This window comes from Anomaloglossus baeobatrachus, chromosome 5, assembly GCF_048569485.1.
Source record: "Anomaloglossus baeobatrachus isolate aAnoBae1 chromosome 5, aAnoBae1.hap1, whole genome shotgun sequence".
Lineage (NCBI taxonomy): Eukaryota > Metazoa > Chordata > Amphibia > Anura > Aromobatidae > Anomaloglossus > Anomaloglossus baeobatrachus.
This window is the reverse complement of record NC_134357.1, coordinates 300,448,950-300,462,600: the sequence shown is the minus strand read 5'-3', so window position 1 is coordinate 300,462,600 and position 13,651 is coordinate 300,448,950. Positions and strand designations below refer to the sequence as shown.

General features: G+C 42.3%; 1 protein-coding gene across 3 annotated transcripts in view; it reads left to right on the top strand.

Annotated features, from left to right (window-relative positions):
- Positions 1-12,758, top strand: part of NAT9 (N-acetyltransferase 9) — a 57,922-nt gene extending 45,164 nt beyond the window's left edge. For 2 of the 3 annotated variants that reach the window (XM_075349656.1, XM_075349657.1), the window contains exons 5-8: positions 6,821-6,880; positions 6,959-7,053; positions 7,128-7,277; positions 7,533-12,758. In XM_075349656.1, the coding sequence (XP_075205771.1) occupies positions 6,821-6,880; positions 6,959-7,053; positions 7,128-7,277 (305 nt within the window). In that variant the 3' untranslated portion in view covers positions 7,533-12,758. Of the gene's footprint in view, positions 1-6,820; positions 6,881-6,958; positions 7,054-7,127; positions 7,372-7,532 lie in introns of those variants that run through there. The other variant, XM_075349658.1, reaches the window with a different exon arrangement.
- Positions 12,759-13,651: the final 893 nt, after the last annotated feature.

Below are 13,651 nucleotides of genomic sequence, written 5' to 3'. Positions count from 1 at the left end.
ATTAGATGATTTATTCCCAGAAGATTTAACGGTAGGTCAGCCCAGCCCTTCAGTTCTCGTTCAATTTTATCAATCAGAGGAGAGTAGTTCAACGAATACACCGACTTTGGATCCCACCCCACCTGTACTCCCAGGTATCTTATTGTATGTTTAGCTATAGGGATGTCACATAAAACTCCCTTTTTCCCTCCAAGAAGAGAATCTCACATTTGTTCTTATTAAGTCTAAACCCTGCCAATCTTCCAAACCGCTCAATTTATTGCAAAACTCCATTCAATTGTATTTTAGGTTTGTTCATAAACAAAATTATATCATCGGCAAATAAAGTATACCGATTTTTTTTTTTTTTTTTTTTTTTTTTTTCCCCTCCTATTTTAATTCCATCAAACCACTTTCCTTCATTCAAACGTCTAGTCAGTGGGTCAATTGCTAAGTTAAATAACAGAGGTGACAACGGGCACCCTTGTCTGGTTCCCTTCATCAATGAAAATGTCTTTGAAAGAAATCCCGGGGTATTTACTCTTGCCTTGGGGTTCGTGTAGATGACCTGTACGAAATTCCTAAAAGCCCCTTGCAGTCCCATTTGATCTAGCACCAATTCCAGCCATGACCACCTCACATTGTCAAAAGCTTTCTCTGCATCTAAGGTGATCAAGGCTGGAGTCTCCCCCTTCACCCCCCTCCTTTCTTTGCTTTATAACATCTATTGCTAACATTACTTTTCTAATGTTTGTCACCACCGAGCGTCCCTTAACAAAACCTGCTTGGGGAGAATCTACAATGTCTGGTAACACCATTGCTAATCTAGTCGCCATTAATTTAGCCAGAATTTTTAAATCTTGATTTATTAGTGAAGTGGGCCTATAACTTGATGGGTCCTCTAAATTTTTACCTTCTTTTGGGATCAGGTTAATGTGAGCTGTATTTAAAGTATCTGAAATTCGTTCCCCTCCCAGAATTCTGTTAAATACCTCGGTTAATATAGGTGAAATTTGTTCCTTCATAATTTTATAAAAACTCCCAGTGTAACAATCTGGGCCTGGAGCTTTTGTCGTGTTTAACTCTCCTATGAATGCTAATACTTCTTCCTCCGCCACTTCCCTGTTCAGGGCTTGTAAAGTTTCCTCTGTAAGCTTGGGCATTGTAGTACCCTCTAGCCACTCTCTCTCTTCTGTTCTATCACTTGTACCTTTTTGTTTATATAACCCCTCTTAGAAATCTCCCAGAATATCGTTTATTTCCTTGGGGTTTGTCGTTATCTTCCCCACTGTATTTTTTAGTGCCATGATATGTGCCCTCTGTCGTCGTCCCCTTCCCAAATTAGCCAGTAGCTTCCCTGCCTTGTTCCCAAACCGATTCAGTTGTGCCTCTTGTTGGGTCCTATATATAATCTCCTTCTTTTCTACCCAGTCCTCAAAATTTCTTTTCGCCTCGATCCATTTTATCTTCGCGCAATGGCTTATTTTTGGGGAGAACAAAGTTCAATAGAAGTTGAGGTTTCTCTCCCCTCAATATCTTTCTTGGGAAAGATTCAGGAGACCCCCATGCACATTACGCCATTGCCAATCCTGTTTGATTTTGGCATTTTTGTTTAATTATAAAGGGTGTGTAAAGTTCATTATGGAATAAAATTGCAAAGTTCTTAAACACTTCTTTGCCCTTTACTAAAAATCCACTTTCATTGAGACTTCAGTCTCAATGAAAAACTAAAAGGCTTTGCCTATACACACTGATAGCTTAATTAAAAACAGTCAGCTTTCTTAAGATGTATGGTATAGTAAATAATTGTATTCCTGATAATAATACAATTCCGTTGTTTCGTAGACCTATTTATTGTCCCGTTGCTTTGTTACTCCTGCTAGAAACTTAAGTATAAGTTGATGACTCTGTGTTAATAGTTTGGGGGTGTCCCTATTTATGCTAATGCTGTCCGAGTGCTGACTTTCTAGAATGTTTAAAGACACATCACTTTCACACAGGGTAAATTAAAACCCAATTGTTGATTTACTTATAAACTTATTCAGGTATATCAGGAATGACACAATACAGTGTTCTAAGAAAATTAGTTGTTAGTTTGTTTATTATAATGTACTACATCAGAAATGTCAGAAGAGGAGACAGGTCCTTTTAACATAGAGGTTCTAGAGTGGTTGTTTTTTTTTTTGTTTTTTTTTTCCCCCCCCATAGTTTTCATGTGATGTTCGTCTTTGCACACACCTGCTGGCACAATGTTGTCGGACTCTGTTTACATCACAGAACCTGAGAAGCAATCTGAGTCTTCTGTATCAGCTAGAGTCGGGTGTCAGCTGGTTCAGGTTCACTTGGTCTTCAGCTCTGCAGGAGTTAATTCCTGCAGATTGGTGAGCAGGACCTAAGGGTACCTTCACACTTAGCGATGCAGCAGCGATCCGACCAGCGATCTGACCTGGTCAGGATCGCTGCTGCATCGCTACATGGTCGCTGGTGAGCTGTCAAACAGGCAGATCTCACCAGCGACCAGTGAACAGCCCCCAGCCAGCAGCGACGTGCAAGCGACGCTGCGCTTGCACGGAGCTGCCGTCTGGAAGCTGCGGAGACTGGTAACTAAGGTAAACATCGGGTATGGTTACCCGATGTTTACATTAGTTACCAGTGTGAGCAGGGAGCAGGGAGCCGCGCACACTGAGCGCTGGCTCCTTGCTCTCCTACCATAGCTACAGTACACATCGGGTTAATTAACCCGATGTGTAATGCAGCTACATGTGCAGAGAGCAGGGAGCCGCGCACACTGCTTAGCGCTGGCTCCTTGCTCTCCTAGCTGCTGTACACATCGGGTTAATTAACCCGATGTGTACCGCAGCTACATGTGCAGAGAGCCGGAGCCGGCAGCACAGACAGGGTGAGAGCTGCAGAGGCTCGTAACTAAGGTAAATATCGGGTAACCACCTTGGTTACCCGATGTTTATCTTGGATACAGCTTACCTCAGCTGTCAGACGCCGGCTCCTGCTCCCTGCTCGCTTCATTTGTCGCTCTCTCGCTGTCACACACAGCGATCTGTGTGTCACAGCAGGAGAGCGGCTTTGAAGAAAACGAACCAGGGCTGTGTGTAACGAGCAGCGATCTCGCAGCAGGGGCCAGATCGCTGCTCATTGTCACACACAGCGAGATCGCTAATGAGGTCACTGCTGCGTCACAAAAAGCGTGACTCAGCAGCGATCTCGGCAGCGAGCTCGCTGTGTGTGAAGCACCCCTAAGAGCTAAGGTTGCTAATTGCTTTGTGCAGCTATCTCCTTCTTGTTTGTGCCGATAATGTCTTCAGCTTTAGCGCCGGTAATTCCCGATCTCTGTGATTTTTTTTTTTTTTTTCCTGTGTATGGTGATTCATGTTGTGCTTCTGAGTGGTGTGAGCGGACCCCTGTTGTGGATTACTTTCCCCCTTTTTTTTTTCCCGTTGTTTCCCAGTACACATATGGTCTCTGCTGTGTGTATGAGTTCCGTTCACCTTTGTCCGTGTTGTTTTTTGGGGGTTTGTCTTTGTGTTTTCCGGCCCACTTCAAATGTGTGGGAGACGGGAGTAAGATCAGGGCTTGGACAGGAGTTAGGGTCACACTAGGGGCTTGGACCTGGTTACCATCAAACCTACCTCCGAGATAAGGGACAGCACAGGGACTCTAGTCTGAGGACCAGCCTAGGGTCACTTGTCCGTCATTACATACCCCATGACAATAGTAATAAATTGCATAGTATTATCTTCCACTGGTGGAATGATCAGTAGGTAGAATAGAAATGGCTCTAACATTGCTGAATGGAGAAAGGTGTGGGACAGCAGGTACAGGACACTCCAGACAAGGTAGCAAGATTAAATACCATCCCCCCCACCCCTCCAACACACGCTCCCTGAAGAAGTTCTCACGAAACGTACGTTGGAGGCGTGGGTGTGTGGACGGAGGCAATGTTCGCTACTTAAAAAAGCTTTTATGGCAGCCCATATTGTAATAGATCATTGCATGCTGTAAAATTGCCAGCTCTGCCATGCGGTCACCAGCCCTTCCTATGTAGCTTATGCACACTGTATCAGCTATAATTCTCTACCTAATTTGCTTTGTATATTTATGCTATTTCACATCACTCAGGTGTGTGTGTGTATGTATAAATAATCTGAGCTCCCCCTGCTGGTTGGTCGCTGTTAGAGCTTGCACTGTGCACTTTATACCTTATATGGACTGCAATTATGGTGGATTAACCGTATATTAATCTATGTAATCAGATAGGCACTTTGCACCTTGATATTTATATAATTCTTTGGATATATTTATTTGATTTATTGGTTGATTATCCCAATTCATTGTAATATTTACTCTCCATTTCCTCTCCCAATATCTGCTGGCACCCTGTAATTTTATTATGAATTTTATTAATTGTTCAATAAATTGATTAAATTTTGGCCTTATACTATGTGTTTCATGTTGTTTATATGATATTCGTTTCTGGCCGTATTTATGTATTTAAAAAGGTATATTGTGGTTACCAAGGTAGCAAGATTGCCAGAAGAAAAGATCTTCGATAGGTGGGATGGAGAGGGTGTGATGACAGGAGGAAGGGATCCTACAGAAGAAATAGAATAATGATGGCCGTAGTGCCCCAAGCTGTCAGCATTTCAATCACGTCATAAAATGTCATTTGTGAGGGTTATAAATTTTCTTTTTCTAGTTCCCTACTTGCTATTGAAGTAGATGGAAAACAATTGTATTTTCCATATGTGGAAAAATATGTTATTCATTGTTACTAGCCTTGGTTTTCCTATAACTTTTGCTTTCTTTGCTCCAATAGTTCAGAATAGATTGACGCAGAGTTTCAGGTATAAAAAAATATAGAAATGACACGACTTTTGGACACCTCTGCTCTTAGATTACACCAGTTTACTTAGAGAATCAGTATGACTGTAAAGGTCCCATTAGACTGAAAGAAAATGTAACCATAGCGGTTGACGAGCAAATAGTTATTGTGTCGTTGTTGTGCATACAAGCTCATTATAGAAGCAAATGTTCACTCAAAAGATCAGTGTTGCAGTCGATGGAAAGTCGCCAGTCTTCATAAAAACATGTATTACTTGTCTTGACAAAGTGGTAGAGAAATTTTGTGCTGACAAGCGATATTTAATTTAATATTTAATTTAAAGTTGAAAGATCTGTTTTCTTGAGAATCGAACGATATTATGATCGTTAGCAGATGTCACACGTTGCGATTATTGCTCGGTTTCCAACAATATTGCAGTTTTCTGCTCGATTAAGGGTATAACTTGTCTTTGAGCCACTACAGTGTATGAAAGGAAAAGAAATCTGGATTTCTTTTTTTTTTTTTTGTGAACTGACTTTTTCCGTATAACATGTCGAGTGATAGATCCCGCTGTGGTCTACAGCTACAGTTTCTTTTGCTAAGCTGTGGACTTGTCGTTTATCACACAAAACACACACCACATCAGTTCACACTCTTATCATATCTTGTCTCTATGAATCCTTCCTAATTGGGTTTCCCTTCACCTGACCGTGCACGGCCCCAGCCTTTAATAAATGTCACTGCCAGACACTTCTGCTTCACCCATCAATCTCTTGAAATATAGCTTTACAGTGTGCGAATAGGACGCCAAATAGGACACAATCATCACTGAAGTCTGTCCACATTTATCTATTTCAAGTTAGTTTTCTACAAAGGATTAAACACATTCATGTGCACCTTTAACAGAGAACTCCTAGAAATTAGGCGAATGCATCTTCTGTGTATATAACAAATAAATATTGCATAATGATCGGTTCTAAAAGTTACTGATTTGCATCTTTCTTATTACTATCCCAGTGACAACAAATCCTTTCTTGTTCTCCATCCACTCTCTGGGATTCCCACCAATCTGGAAAATGAGGGGGCTGCAGCTGTTGTGCAACTGCGTAAGCTTGACTGTTTTTCCGGCACAGTCCACCCTGGCCACTGAACTATAAAGGGTTCCCAGTCATGTTAATGTATAATAGCTACTGCATATAAGGCTGCCCAACATTTCATTAGAGACACTTTCTAGCTCCTGATCTTCACTTATTTTCCATAGTTTTGATTTTCTTTGAGTATAGGGAAACCCTGGTAGTGGTAAGACAGAAAAAAAATTAGGCGCCTCTCCCCTGATGAAGATTGAAAATCGATGTATCGAAACGTGCATTGGGCGTTTTGAGGTTCCATTTCCAGTGACCTGTCTCCGAACTCGGCCTTACCACCGCTATTTTTGCATGCCCTACTCCAGTATTACACCTCGGTATGCTTTAGACCTTTTGAGGGGATCTGACTTCATTATCCGTAGTTACACTCAATTATGGAGATACTCTATCTTGATATGATGATTGTTCCATCTGTACCCTCATAATATGTTATTTGTTTCATGAATCCCTAGTGGTGTCTACCTATCTCAGGGCATAGTCCTGGTGTTTTAATATGTTTTTAGACTAAATTGATGTTCACCTTCTTTAAAATAACATTTTTGTACAATTTTTTTTTGCACTATAAAAACTCTTGTTCTTCTCTCTTATTAATATGTTTGCGTTTGTGCCACATGTGGGAACTTGGCAGAATCCATACTCACATCAAAATTTGTATGGTGTTAGTTTTTTGCTCAGAAAGAGAAAAAATGTAGGCTGAGCAAGAGGCATAACTAAGAAAATTGCTAAATAAATCAATGGATAATTTAGATTCCATATCCCATGTTGGGTGTCAAATTCTAATGCCAGTTTTAATACCTGTACTGATGATGGCACCAAGTCTGGTCCCATCACTAATCCTTTTTTTTTCTTGGTATTCCAGAGCCCATGTCTCGTGGCAAAGGGTTTGGTGAAGAGTCTGTTCGGCTTATGTTGTATTATGGTGAGTACTTCAGATATTCCTTTGTTACCACAAACTAAATCTGAACATATTTGAGCTCAATTGTCATCTCTGTTGTAGGAACTACGACTTTGGGAATCTCTACATTTCAGGCTAAAATCGGAGAAGAGAATTCAACAAGTATTCGGCTGTTTAATAGATTGCACTTTAATAAGGTGGGTGCTTGTGGCCAGTAATATGAGTCTGTTTTAGTTTTGGTCATTCTGTATATTCTTTTCTCTGTTATCAGGTGTCCTATAGCTCAGTATTTCAGGAGACAACTCTCCACTGGGAGGTATCTGAGACTGAAAGGCAATGGCTTTTGGATTCACTTCATGTAACTGTGGAATCTTATAGAGGAATGACCCAGAAATGCCAAGAAAGTGATGTTTATCATTAGGTGAGAGCATGATGTGTAGACTGGCAGGCAATGTAGTTACCCAAGATCGGAGATCTTCCTTGTCTCTTTTCTTATGTGTATCAACAGGTTCTTGAGCAAAATTTTTTTTCCTTTATATAATGTTATGTTTTTTTAAATTTAAAGTAATTATTTCTATTTCGACATGTAAAACTCTAATATATTTTGTGTATTAGTTTATCAATTTTTAGATCTGTTTGCAGTCACTAAATGGGAAATTTTATTTTAACTCCAAAGGATGAAAATCTCTCCTAGTCATGTGATTAAATAATCACTCATGATGCAGCAATGACACCGGAAAGCAATACGAGAATAGCTATGGGCAAATCAACAATGAAGCCACTGGAGAAGTTACTCAAATCGAGTAACTGTTCACTGGTTGTGAAGACATGGCTCGTACATTATCTTGTCTTTTCTGTAGTAACATATGGATGTGAAACCTGGACAATAAAAAAGCAAGACAGAAGAATCAGTGACTTTGAAATGTGGTGTTGGAACAAATCAAGCCAGACATGTCACTGGAAGCTAGGATTACCAAGCTATGAGCTATGACTTGCCTACTTTGGACACCTCATATGACGTGTCCAATCACTAGAGAAGGACATCCTGGAAGGACAAATAAAATGAACAAGGCGAGAAAACCAGCAAACCAATGGCTTGATACAATCAAGAAAATGGCTTGGAAGACCCTGGTGGAGCTATCTAGGCTTACACAAGATCGATCTTCCTACAGAGAGGTTATCCATCAAGTCGCGATGGCTCAAGGTCGAGCTGAAGGCCAGTAAATAATAAATCATATGATTAATCATAGTTGTAGGAGATGTTAAAGAGGTGGTCAGAAACTAACATTGATTTAATTCTAAATGTCTATTTAACCCTTTCACGACCGGCCGATTTTTCGCTTTCCGTTTTTTTTTTTCGCCATTCTTTTTCTGAGAGACGTAACTTTTTTATTTTTCAGTCAATATGGTCATGTGAGGGCTCATTTTTTGCGGAACGAGCTGTACTTTTAAATGAAACCATCAGTTTTACCATATTGTGTACTAGAAAATGGCAAAAAAATTCCAAATGCTGAAAAATTGCAAAAAAAGTGCGATAGCACTATGGTTTTTGAGATATTTTATTCACTGTGTTCACTATATGGTAAAACTGATGTGTGGGTGTGATGCCTCAGGTCAGTGCGAGTTCGTAGACACCAAACATGTATAGGTTTACTTTTATAAAAGGGGTTAAAAAAAAATCGGAAGTTTGTCCGAAAAAAGTGGCGCACGTTTTACGCCATATTCCGTGACCCGTAGCGTTCTCATTTTTCGGGATCTTAGGCTCAATGACGGCTTATTTTTTGCGTCTCGAGCTGACGTTTTTAACGGTACAATTTTTGCGCAGATGCTACGTTTTGATCGCCTCTTATTGCATTTTGCGCAAAAGTTGTGGCGACAAAAAAACGTCGTTTTGGCGTTTGGAATTTTTTTGCCGCTACGCCGTTTACTGATCAGATTAATTGATTTTATATTTTGATAGATCGGGCGTTTCTGAACGCGGCGATACCAAATGTGTGTATATTTTTTATTTTTTTAACCCTTTAATTTTCAATGGGGCGAATGGGGGGTGATTTGAACTTTTAGGTTTTTTGTTTTTTTTTAATTTTTTAAAACTTATTTTTTTACTTTTTTTTTTTATTTTACTAGTCCCCCTAGGGGGCTATTGCGATCAGCATTCCGATCGCTCTGCAGTATCTGCTGATCACAGCTGGAAGGCTGTAAACAGCAGATACGCTGTCTTTCTCTTTTGCTGTGCCCCGGGCACAGCGAAAGTGAAACCAATTCATGTGTAGTACAGGAGTCATCACATGACCCTGTACTACCATGACAACTATCGGGAGTCACGTGATCGCGTCACGTGACTTCCGGTTTCGGCGGTAAGTAAAACTTTACCGCGATTGCGCTTATAATGGCGCTGTCAGGTATTGACAGCGCCATATAAGGGGTTAATCGGCACGAGCAGATAACGATTCTGCTCGTGCCTAGCAGGCACACATCTCAGCTGTGAAAATCAGCTGAGATGTGTGCCGATCGCGGCATGCTGCCGCCGGAGGACCGCGGGCAGTAAGATTATGTCATTTAGGACGTAATTTTACGGCCCGCGGTCGTTAAGGGGTTAATGAAATAATCTAATCGCTTTTCTGTAATTAAAACGTCCCAGGCATCACTCTTAGGGGTGGTACTGATCTTTGTTCTCCCTGCGTGTGGCTTTCTTTCCTTACAATGCACACAGATGGTGCACTGAGCACTTCTCATTAGAGCCAGCGAGGGAGTGCATAGTCACTGTGCATTGAAAAAAATATTGCACAGTGACCAGGAAGCGGATACTGGGCATAAGTCAGAATTGCCCACCGACACATGCTCAGTAGAGCAGGGACTAGCCTAGCCCCTTAGACGTCACTGATGATGCTTTGTTTTAAGGTGGGGGTCAGAGTCTGAGGCAATGACCCCTGATGCCGTTTCATGTGAGTATTTGATGTCAGACTCCATCTGCTATGGGGCCATTGTGGTGGGAGCTAGTCACACCTATAGTCATTATACTAAAAACTGGCTCCATTTGTTTTGACCATTAAGCAAGCATTATTGACTTTATCTAATGGACATTGGGGCTGTTATGCAGCATGGCAGACGGCTTTTAATTCCTGGTTCCCTCATTGGCCTCCTGAGGAACTACGAAAAGGGGAAACACATGGAGACTTGAGAAGCTTGCGACCTGCAAATAATGTGACACTGTCCATCTACAAAGGAGAGTGATAAGTAATCTCTTTATACCCTCAGCATATCAGTACCCTGTACCTGCACATATCATTGATTTCTGAATAATAGCACTGTGCACTTTGACACTATTGTCGCACCTTATAGGCACTGCATTTTCTTCTGGCAGGGATATACAAGGTTAAGTAGGGGAAGTCTATGGTAAACGGGGGCTCCCCATCAAAATCTAGGGTGTCGACCTCCGCTGCCAGGTAGGGCACAGGAGGGAGTGACTCCTACAGTCAGTCTATATCTCCCTCTTTTCTGTATACCTAGAATTTATGTTTTTTGTTTTTTGGGGGGGAAGTACACTAGTTATTTTAAGGGGACTTTTTTTTTTCTATGATACCCTTCTTATGAGTATCCCAGCAAGCACTGGAGATTCTCAAAAGAAAAGTCACAAAACTGAAAGTAGGTAAAAAAAATTAATGAAGCAGTTAGAGCAGAAGAGAAGGCAACAGTATTGACTCTAACAAGTGTATTAGAATTATTTCATTACAATTAAATCAGTGTTCATTTCGGACCACCTCTTCAAACTGTGATACTAGTAATAATATTATACTATAATATATTGTCCATTTTCTTAGGGTCTTCTTTCTCTCCTGAATACATGCAGTTATGCATGAGATACTATTTTTGTATTTCCTTTATAATATTTAAAGGGAACCTGTCATTTCCCCTGTGCACCCAGAACCACTATAATCCCTGCTTAACTGTCCCTTCATTTAGTAGCATACATGAAGAGATCTTTAGAAAAAGTATTTCTAAAGAACGTTTATGAGATGGTAATGATGCCAGGGACTAGTTACAGGGGCTCCCCAACTAGTCTGGCCACTAAGTATGTTATCATGCCTCTTTGGGAACGATAATATACTTTACAGTGTCACTGGCAGCGCGATCCAAAACTGCGCATGCACACGGCTTTGTGCCCCTAAGTATTGAGCTTTCCTGATGCAACTTTTTTTTTTTCCACTGACCGGTTCTGTCTGAGCATCAGCACTGCACCATTGAATAACATTGGGCCAAGTGCTGTCCAATAATAAAAATTGGATAGTACTTGTCAGGTGTATACGGTGGGGTAAGGGAGCCCATAGGACAAGAGTATGGACCTTCTGAGTAAGAGGACTTGACAACTGGGATAAGACTTTTGAAATGCCACCAATCTGCCCTCGTAAAATTACTAGCATGTCCTAAGTGTCCTAGCGACCATGCTGGTGGTGATGAATTTGTAGAGGGAGGGTTGAGCATGTACTGGTATATTGCTGTTTTGCACTTTCCTATGAGAAAGCCCTTATGTACCTTTTAGAGAATTGGCACTATGTTGCTGAAGCGCCCTGCAAAACTCGTGTGGGCACAGGAGATGTGCTTGTACCCTCCTCAGGAACTGGCAGCTTTATATTATAGCTGATACAGTTGCAGAAGCGTGGATCAGGAATAATAAGGTGCTCTGCTCAGTATAAAGTCCCACAATATCTTACCTGGTGCAGAGGGTCTGCCCCTTCAGACATTTAAAACAGTTTAGTAAGAGGATTAACCACTTGGGTATACCATCCTCTTGTTGGTCCTGTGTTGTTGTTTTTTTTTGTTTTTGTTTTTTTATGGCAATAAGGCCATTAGTGGCAATTACAGATGCGATATTTGATTTGCAGAACCCTGCTAAAGCTGCCATGGTCTTCTGTCTGGAGTCCTGCTAACCACCTCCTAACATCCCAACGACTTTTCTGATTAGTAGGATGGGCACCACGACATGTTTGCATAACAATAACGTCATTCCAGGCCTAACAAATCAGAAGAGGAGCTGGGGGATGACAGCAGGTAGGAGGCAGTTCAGAGGGCCTCCATCTAGTGTCCTCAGACTATTTACATGGCTGCTGGACCAGGGTCCTGCAAATTTATTAGTCTTGAATAGCAGTCCATGTTAACTACTGTAACTCTCTATTAATTGGTCTCCCCCTAACTAGACTCTCTCCTCTACAGTCAATCCTTAATGCAGCAGCCAGGGTCACCTATCTGGCTAACCGCTACTCGGATGCCTCTGCTCTGTGCCAGTCATTGCACTGGCTGCCCATATATCATAGGATCCAATTCAAACTGCTTGTTCTCACCCACAAAGCTCTCCACAGTGCAGCACCCCCCTACATCTCCAACCTCCTCTCTGTCTATCAGTCCACCCGTTCTCTACGCTCTGCAAGCGACTTTCGACTAACATCCACACTAATTCGAACCTCCCACTCCCGGATCCAAGACTTCTTCCGAGCTGCACCAACCCTCTGGAACGCTCTACCCCAAGAAGTTAGGACAAATCACAACTTACTCAGCTTCAGACGCACCCTAAAGACGCATCTTTTTAGGACGGCCTATCACACTCCCTAATCAGATTCGATTCACATAGTCCCTCTACAACCTCTCACAACATAGCTCCACATCAAACTCCATGGCACCCAAAGGCATCTCAAGGCTCGGGCCCACTGGTCCAGGAAACCATTATCCAGCCCCATTTCCGTGAGATGGTTGGATTGTCATTGTAAATAAGCACTTGAACCTTGCCTCTCCCCCCATCTCATTGTAGATTGTAAGCTCTCACGAGCAGGGTTGTATTTTTTTTCCCTCTAAATATTGTATTTCTATAACTGTTACTTGTTTGTATATGATCCTCCTGAACTGTAAAGCGCTACGGAATATGTTGGCGCTATAGAAATAAAGATTATTATTATTATTATTATTAGCTTTGTAGCCCTGTTTACAACACAAGCCTTATCTCTATGGTGTATAAGGGGTGCTTCACACACAGCGAGCTCGCTGCCGAGATCGCTGCTGAGTCACGCTTTTTGTGACGCAGCAGTGACCTCATTAGCGATCTCGCTGTGTGTGACACTGAGCAGCGATCTGGCCCCTGCTGCGAGATCGCTGCTCGTTACACACAGCCCTGGTTCGTTTTCTTCAAAGCCGCTCTCCCGCTGTGACACACAGATCGCTGTGTGTGACAGCGAGAGAGCGACAAATGAAGCGAGCAGAGAGCAGGAGCCGGCGTCTGACAGCTGAGGTAAGCTTGTAACCAAGATAAACATCGGGTAACCAAGGTGGTTACCCGATAGTTACCTTAGTTACGAGCCTCTGCAGCTCTCACGCTGCCTGTGCTGCCGGCTCCGGCTCTCTGCACATGTAGCTGCTGTACACATCGGGTTAATTAACCCGATGTGTATAGCAGCTAGGAGAGCAAGGAGCCAGCGCTCAGTGTGCGCGGCTCCCTGCTCTCTGCACACAGCGCTGGTAACTAATGTAAACATCGGGTAACCATACCCGATGTTTACCTTAGTTACCAGTCTCCGCAGCTTCCCTAAGGGTACCTTCACACTTAGCGATGCAGCAGCGATCCGACCAGCGATCTGACCTGGTCAGGATCGCTGCTGCATCGCTACATGGTCGCTGGTGAGCTGTCAAACAGGCAGATCTCACCAGCGACCACTGAACAGCCCCCAGCCAGCAGCGACGTGCAAGCGACGCTGCGCTTGCACGGAGCCGCCGACTGGAAGCTGCGGAGACTGGTAACTAAGGTAAACA